Below are 8,923 nucleotides of genomic sequence, written 5' to 3'. Positions count from 1 at the left end.
ATTAACTCCCTTTATTATATAAAATAATAGTAACTTTATACATTTTAAAAAACAGTTGTTTAAACATATATAAGTTATATACTCATGTTATTCATATGAATATAGTTATATTTTTTTTTACAAAAAATTGCAAGCGCATATAATATGATAAAATTTGTTATATCATACTCAATGATATATATTTTCCGTTTGTTACTAATTACCTCAAACTAATATTATTTATGCAATTTTAAAATGTAGATATGACATCAAATCATCGACAAAATGCAACACTTTCTGACGATGAAGATATAAATCTGTCTAGAGACACGTCGGCACGGGTAAGTAGTTAATTTTTTTTTAAAAAAAAATTAGAAAAGTTAATACTATACTAAAATGGTTAAATTTTTTGTAAATTGTTAGAATGTAAACAATTTTAAATGGAATGCGAACCGAGAACGAGTATTTATTGAGTTGTACGATCGAGCAATTGCCATGAGCGATTACCGTTTCATAGATCCCACACCAGCTGGTAAAGAGTTTCTCGTTGATAAATTCAACCAAAAGTTTAATATTAACGTAACCTACCGGTTCTTCAAAGAAAAACTCGATCAACTTAAAAGAAAATACAAGAAGTACAAGCATCTTATGAAAAATTCTACGGGCATTTCGGTTGATCCTACTACATCTGTGATATCTGCGTCTGATTCATGGTGGAGAGATCGTGAAGTAAGTAACACAATCTGTTACACCCATAATATATTTAAGAAATAACAATTCTGTAAAATTTATAGACTAAAAACTACATAATCTTATTAACAGGTAGATAGGATTGTGAAATCATTTAAACGAAAGCCGCCGGAGTTGTGGGGTGTGATGCAACGATGTTTCATATTATATGACGTCCAATCACAGTCTCAATACTCTTTGCACCAAAGAAGAGAAGAGTTGCTGAATGATGGTCAAAATAACGATGAAGACCATTTGTACTCTGAAACATATGATGGTGATACGCAACACACGCATGTTCCCGAGACACAAGAAAATGAAGAAGTCTATCGCGTAAATATAGATGATGAAACGCGTCAGTCAAATTAATTCAACCGTGAGAATTTACGTCAGAATTCTTCACCTGCTGTTGATAATTGTTGATAATTTTCAGATTCCTACTTCTAGAGTGCAACAACGAAGTGGACTAAGGCGTGGAAGTAGTTCACAAAGAGGTGTAGAAAATTCTCGGGTTGCTACCAGAAGTGGATCTCAAGGAAGTCGTAGAAAACAATCATTCGAGACAACTTTGACAGATACGATGGCTGGCTTTAGAGAATTTCAATGCCAAAGTTTACAACAACTGCGTCCAAATTATTTTGACGAAGGTGATTACAATGAATTTGATACGGCCGTGAAGATATTCGAATCGATGGAGCTTCCAAATGACACCACTTTTTATTGGGCTTGCATTCATGCATTCAAAGAAGAAAGATTTTGGCGCAAGTACTTCATCGATAGGGCTGAAAGACCTGTGGAAGATAAGTTGAAATTTTTACAAGCTCTTACAGGATATACGCGGGACAGTGAATACATGGGAAAACAGTTAGAATCTGGACAAAAGTTTGGCAGTCCAACTTGTGGGCAATGGAGTTTTGGTTTTAACCAATGGGAAACACCTCCAAATCAACCGCAATGGGGAACACCTCCAACTGCACCGCAATGGGGAACACTGCCAAATGCCCCACAATGGAATTCACCTTCAAATGCTCCGCAGTGGGCTGCACCACCAAATGTTTCCCAGTGGGGTACACCACCAAATGCTCTTCAATGGACTTCATCTCCAAATGCTCTGCAGTGGGGTCCACAAAATGTTCCACAATGGGGTCCGCCTCATAATTCTCAACAATGGGGTTCTACATCTGATGTTCCATAATGGGGTTCATCACCGGCCACTCAACAATGGGGTTCATCACAAGATGCTCAACAGTATATTCCTCCGAGAAATGTTCAACATGGATTTTCCTTAGAAACAGAAGTACAAACTACAACACATGAAAAGGAAGTTCATGTTTCCGAGAATGTTGTTAGAGGAGTATCACCAGAATTTGGTTTAAGGAACAATGTTTCTACAAGTAAAACATCACGTCCAAGAAGACGAGTAGGAAACACATGAGAGTGACTCCGCATCGGATAACTAGTTTAATAAGATTTGTGCTTTGTTAGTAGTGGTTATGTTTTGTTTAACATTATATTTTGTAATTCTGTTATGTTTTATATTTTGATTAATGATAATTTTCATTAATAAGTTTTATTTTGTGATAAAAAATTTTCAGGCTTATCGTATATGTCAGTTGCGATCACAAAGTTCCCATAGTCCAACTTATGATGAGAGAATTGAGTTATGGAATCTGGAAAATGAGCAATTTGAAGAGTTAATAATTCAACCATCACTGAGTTATTACAGCCGTTATTTTGAAAGAGGACCAGTTCAAACCGGTAGCGGTGTAGGGTGGAGAAATGTTTGGGGTCGGTTACAAGAAGATGATGCTGCATGTCGTCACTTACTACGAATGTCTTTAGATGTTTTTAGATCTCTTTGTGACATATTGCAATCAAAATATGGTTTGCATCCAACGATGAATGTTTGTATCGAAGAGAGTGTGGCAATGTTTTTGCAAATTTGTGGGCATAATGAAGTTCAAAGAGATGTTGGAATATGGTTTGGACAGACACAAGAGACAGTGAATAGAAAGTTTTTTGAAGTTCTTACGGCGACAGAGTTACTTGCTTGTGATTATGTCAAGACCCCAACAAGACAAGAACTACTTCGAATTCCTGAAAGCTTGCAAACAGACAGAAGATATTGGCCATATTTTAGTGGATTTGTTGGAGCTATGGATGGAGTTCATGTATGTGTTAAAGTGAAGCCTGAACTACAAGGAATGTACTGGAATCGACATGATTGGACATCATTTAATATCATGGCAATATGTGATCTAAATATGTTGTTTACATATGTTTGGAATGGAGCACCCGGATCATGTCACGATACAGCAGTTCTCACGATGGCAGAAAATAGTGATTCTGAATTTCCTTTGCCTCCAGTAGACAAGTATTATGTAGTTGATTCTGGGTATCCAAATAAGCAAGGTTTTTTGGCTCCATACAGATCTTCTCGGAATAGGGTTACTAGGTATCATATGTCTCATTTTAACAACGGTCCTCCTCCTAAGAATAAACAAGAACTGTTTAATCGATGTCATGCATCTCTACGTTCTGTTATTGAAAGGACATTTGGAGTCTGGAAGAAGAAATGGAGGATTTTGAGTGATTTTCCCAGATATAATATTGCAGTTCAAAAAAGAGTGGTAACTGCTACAATGGGACTACACAATTTCATCAGAATTACAAATTATTTTGATGAGGATTTTGCTGAAGTAATGAGGGACACAAATTTCAGTAACGAAAATTTTGAAGGTGATCCTCGTGATTTGGAGACAACAAACATGGCTGAAGGAAATCATATGATGAACATTAGAGACAATATTGCAAATATGTTATGGACAAATCATTAAATGGTTTTACCTTTGTTTATGTGTTTTTTCATTATGTATTTTGATGTTTTGGTGTAATTTTTATTGTTGAAACACATGATCTGCTTTTTTGAACTGCTTTTACCATTCGTAACTTCTAAAATAACTTGTTCTGCTTGATCTGCATCTCTCCTGCATAATCTGTTTGATCTGCATTTATTATGCTTGATCTGCATGATCCGCTTGATCCGTCCTGCTTGAACTGCTTTTACCATTCGGAACCTTAGTGAAAATCACAAATATTCCCTCTTATCTCTCTTATCTCTCTTATCTCTCTCGTTTTCCCTCTCTCTTATCTCAATTTCCCCTTTCTTCCAGAACCCTAAAAAAAAGAGTCAGTCTGATTCTACATCTCGAGACCCTATCTTTGTCATTCCCTTTCTTTACCTAGGGTTTGAGACATGAGAGATAGAAGAGAAGAGAGACGAGACGAAACGGAGACAGAGCTCGGGTGTGTCTTTCTTCATCTCTGATACTCTTATCTCTTTCTCTTCTTCTCCTCGGTCACAGAACAACGAGATTGACGAGAGGAGGATGACCAGAAGCTGTGAACGGATCCAAGCTCAGCTGTGTCGGATCGAGGAAGAAGCCAACGACTTTGATTTGGCTCGCCGTAAATCTCGGTTGGGGCTCGAGAGCGCTAGTGGCTGGAGTGAGGGTTTGTTATGGAGTTGATTTCGGCATCAGATCTACAGGTATTCACCTTTTTCGGTCTTAGTTTTCAAATCAAGGTTTTAGTTTGTAGAAGTTTTGTCACTTTGATTACTTTGCAGCAGGAGTCTCGGGAGTGGGGAGAGTGGTGAGGCAGAGATGAGTAGCAGTGGTGAGAAGACAGAGCTTAACTTCGACTTCCATGGAGAAGAAGAGAATTTACGACAGGGGAGAGTTCTTTCATTCCTTTTTTCATTTTACATTATATTTCTGAGAAATCTGAGAAAACCTACTGAAGATGACAGTGACATTGGAGGACTGGAGAAGCAGGTTACTTCATCCCATTGTGCTTGTGTGTGTTTCTGTTTTCTCTAGATGAAGATGCTCCTGGTCTTTTGCAGGTATCATTGTTTTCTTTTCAGAATTGGATTTATTATTAAGATTTTAAAAGTCGTGTGTCTGAATCTGGTGTGTTTGCAGGTACTGATTAAACAAGGGGTAACAGTAGATGAACTCAGTTTATGGTGAGAATGATTATTCAGATGATTCACTTCTTGTGGAGACCTTCTCAGAGCAGGAATTACAGGTGGAAGGATCCTTCATTTATTTACATGTAGTTTTATTTGTCTGAAGGTTTCACAGAAAGACCTTATCAAAGATTATTATTTGTCTTTAGTATGTGAGATCAGTTACTTGTTATAGTCTTTGTGTTGATTCATGTTAAAGTCGTGGGCTTTATTGATTTTTGCAGGTCAGGCTTGAAGTAATGAGGAAGAAGTAATGACTTGTTTTGAAGTTCTGTTTGTTTTTGAGTTATGATGACGTCGTTTTTTTCTTTATTGAAGTTTAGTTTTGTTTGAAGATTTTGTGGCGTAAAATCTATGTTTTAAGTTTAGTTTATGAAGATTTGATTATTTTATTTTAATGGTTTAGGATAAACATGAATGTATAAACTTGAATGATAACTACTAATCTCACTTGTATTTTATCAGGTGGCGCCTCAAGTCCTTAAAGCTAGCTTAGGCGATCACTAAAGCTAGAGGTGAGATTGACCTTCATCCTACCCTTAGAGCATGAGGAGCTAGTTTACCCACATGACTGGAATTGAAGCAAATAAGCAAGTAATTGTTTGCTTTCTCTGGCCTCTCCCAATTTATAATCTGATTCTCATAAAAGTTTTGAAATTAACTGATCTCTATTTTTATTAAATATAGACTGCTAGATCAACCAGGGAAATATTGCACTAAAGCGAGTTGTGAAATTTATAGCAAAGGGAGACTCTCACGTACCCTTTACAGACAGCAAGTTGACTATTCTGCTTCAGGTGAATTTGAATTTCTTGTTCTATTGCTGTATCACCTCAGGAATGTGGCTGCTTTTAAGATATTTAGTCTTGTTTCTGTTTTCTTCATGCAAGACTCTTTTGCCAATGACAAATCAAATATTCTAATGATTCTATGTGCAAGCTCGGATCCAAAGGAAATGTACAAGACTCTTTGCACTCTGGAGTATGGGGCAAAAGCAAAGTGCATAGTTCGTGGGTCACATATTCCGAACAAGGATAAGAATGGGGGTGATGAGTCTTCTTCTGCTGTGATTTTGGGAACAAGAATATAGCAGCAATGGATAAGTAGGAAGAAGAGTAGGTGATATCTGAACTTATAATTAGCTTGTTTCTTAAGACTTTGCTTTCTGTTTTCAATATGCTCTGTAAACCTTACGACTTATGTATTATCTACATCTTTTATGAATGTTTTAGTTGTTCTTAATGAGTTTTCTCTTCTGAAAACAACAATCGACAATAAAAATCATAGCTTCCGAAACAAATCAACGATAGCAAAAAAAAAAAGAGTTATTTTCCAATATCATAGCATTTAAAATTACTTACGAATTAGACTATCATAACATATTTTAAATCATAGCATAAAAAAGTCGTGTTGTAGTTATGTTAATAACAACGTTCATATATTGCTATTGTATCTGCACATTACATAGCGTCAAAAAAATAAGCTATCATAGAGGGGGTACCTATGATGGCTGCCGATGACATAGCATATGAGAAAATGCTATCAAAGGTCTACGATAGCGTTTATCGTGAGCTAAGAATGTACATATTTCTTGTAGTGTAGAACCTTGATCTTAGAATAGTTAGGTGTAAGCGACAACTTGGTCTCTTATCTTCATAAATCCTTATTGAGTTAGGACTTGCTAGATACATGCGACAGCTGGTTTAGTAAACTCCTAGCGAACTGTTATCAACCCGCACTTAAAGCTTACTAGAGGCGCATCAATCAATTTTCTTTTAGAGACATCGACCAATACGACGCAAAGCTTGTACATCGATGCGCCAAATCCGGCATCGATTGATGATTTCCTGATTATAACCTGCGCGTGTAGTGAATCATTGGATCTAGTAATATATAACCCAGAAAACGAGAGTGGTATCGGTTATTGTTATTGTTGGCTTCTTTAATATCATGCTTTAGTCTCTATATCATTATAATCATGACTTCCTAAATAGAAACCCTAGATCTAACAAATAATCCTTCCATCAAACAACTCTTTGCAAAGCTGAACAATTGTCTTGTTCATCTTGTTTACTGCTTTATTTATAGCTTAGTTATTATTTACTGTCTTATAATCTATTAGCCTAGCTTAATCATATAACTATTAGATCTAGTGTGTTCCCTAGCTCCAGGTGAATTTGATCCCTAAATATTACAACTCGATCTCTTATTTGAGAGAGTATAAATCACTTCTTAGGGTAATTTGAGTGATATCATATCTTAGCTTCACATATTACATCATTGATCATTAACTCATGTTTTCTTATGATTAGCTCATCATTAAACATCATTAAGTCATACTATCTCATCATAAGTTAATCTCGACACACAACTGGTTTCCTTTAAACAGCCTTGTCACATATAGGCATTTTTTTCATCACATCATAACAATCAGCCTAGATCTAGCACACATAACTTCATTCACATTTATATCTAGACGATCTTAAAAGAGGAGTAGTGCTACAATGGCTTACACAACATAAGACAAATTCACAACCAGGTTCTCACCTTTGTCTTTCTTGTCAACACTGTCCAGATCTAGAGGAAGATAAAGACGAAAGAATTCACACAACAGCAAATATGCAGTCTTACACTCAACAGAATATAGAAAAGGAATTAGATATCAGATCTGACATACCTAGTGACAAATCATTGAGAGGATGAAGGTGGATAAGTAGATCAGAAGCTTATCATGTAGATATGATGAACGCCATCAAAAGACGACAAAGGAGGAAACAAGCCGAAGAAAATGGCAGAGGATGTTCAGTGCCGGTGGTGGTCCTTGGAGGTGGCAGACGGCAATTGGAGTTCGAGTCTTCTGAGGATCTCTGTAGGGTTTCATTTTATTTCCCTCTAATTAAAAAGGAAAAATGAGGCATCTTTTTATAAGAAAATAAGGGAAACCCTAACATCTTTACCTTAATAGGTTGTATGTCTAAGGGTTTCTCTTAATAAAAAAAATTATGTGCTGGATATCAGGATGTTACAGAAAAAACCTTAACCAGTACACTGTCAAACTTCGAGTACGAAATTCAAATTCCTTGTGAGGTTATATTTAACTGAAACCCAACTTCATATAACCCTTTTTATTTAGTTTACTATTTATACACTCGATAATATTATGTACACATATATATTATTATATAAATTGTAAAGTATAATAGAATATGAATATATTATTGTGTTATGTTTTGATATGAGAATACAAGGTGCATATGTATAGCTATAACATTAACATAATGTTAGCACTAAATAATGCTAATTTTCTTAAACATTTAATGTAAATATGTTATCTTGAGATTGATTAACTTGTTTTCAAATCTTTTCTTTTAGTCTTCATGGTCTTTATGGATTTTACGGACTTCACAGTCTTGGTCCGTAAGATACACATATTTCGGCCTAACATATCTCTAATACTCCTCACACGACAAATGTGGGATGCACAACGCACAATCTGTAAATCACAAAGTAGACCACGTATGTCGAGGGAAACAAATCAGTAGGTTCCTCTGGGAATAGACTTCAACTTAGACAAAAGGGATGAAAACTTCAATTCTTCTTTGGTTTTGACAATGGGAATACATCCCATGGACGCAACTGCAGCTCCACAAACAGTCGTCCTTAACTTGGAAAATCATAAACCGAACTAAAACTGACCTAAAAAACATGAGCGTTCAACTAGAATTCCTCCCCCTCCCCGTTAATAGTTAAACTATAACCAACAAGATTCCAAACAATTGAATAACAAACATCATAAGAAATTCTAAACTATAGAAAATCTTAGATAACAATAACCCATGTGAAACCCACTACCCTTAAACACTATTAAATCTCTTTCATTCTTGTACTCACCAAACCAAAACCAATATAAAAGAAAATACCAGAAAAAAATATCCCTTTGACTTGAAGCTAATGTAACGTACCAAACAAACCCTAATAATATTATTAAGAGGTGACTAAATAACGTAAGAAAGCTTGAAGTTTGCTTTGACGTCTTCGTCTGGATCATCGTCACCATCTTCTTTGCCATCGTCAACACCACTTCTGGTTAGCATTTTCAAAGCTTAAAGTTGCGGAAACTTTATTATAGATCTCTAAAAATCAAATGCTCTGATACCATGTAAAATATAATAGAATATGAAT

General features: G+C 35.7%; 2 protein-coding genes across 2 annotated transcripts; both read left to right on the top strand.

Annotated features, from left to right (window-relative positions):
- Positions 1-474: 474 nt before the first annotated feature.
- Positions 475-1,903, top strand: LOC130500125 (uncharacterized). Its single transcript, XM_056994844.1, has 3 exons — positions 475-708; positions 895-1,032; positions 1,142-1,903. Exons 1-3 carry the CDS (start codon positions 475-477, stop codon positions 1,901-1,903), a joined length of 1,134 nt encoding a protein of 377 aa, XP_056850824.1.
- Positions 1,903-5,831, top strand: LOC108824848 (uncharacterized). Its single transcript, XM_056994843.1, has 6 exons — positions 1,903-1,956; positions 2,304-3,338; positions 4,074-4,225; positions 4,337-4,544; positions 4,695-4,738; positions 5,579-5,831. Exons 1-6 carry the CDS (start codon positions 1,903-1,905, stop codon positions 5,829-5,831), a joined length of 1,746 nt encoding a protein of 581 aa, XP_056850823.1.
- The last annotated feature ends 3,092 nt before the right edge of the window (positions 5,832-8,923 follow it).

Source organism: Raphanus sativus, chromosome 9 (genome assembly GCF_000801105.2).
Source record: "Raphanus sativus cultivar WK10039 chromosome 9, ASM80110v3, whole genome shotgun sequence".
Lineage (NCBI taxonomy): Eukaryota > Viridiplantae > Streptophyta > Magnoliopsida > Brassicales > Brassicaceae > Raphanus > Raphanus sativus.
Note: the sequence above shows the minus strand (reverse complement) of the source record. Positions and strands in the feature narration are given on the sequence as shown.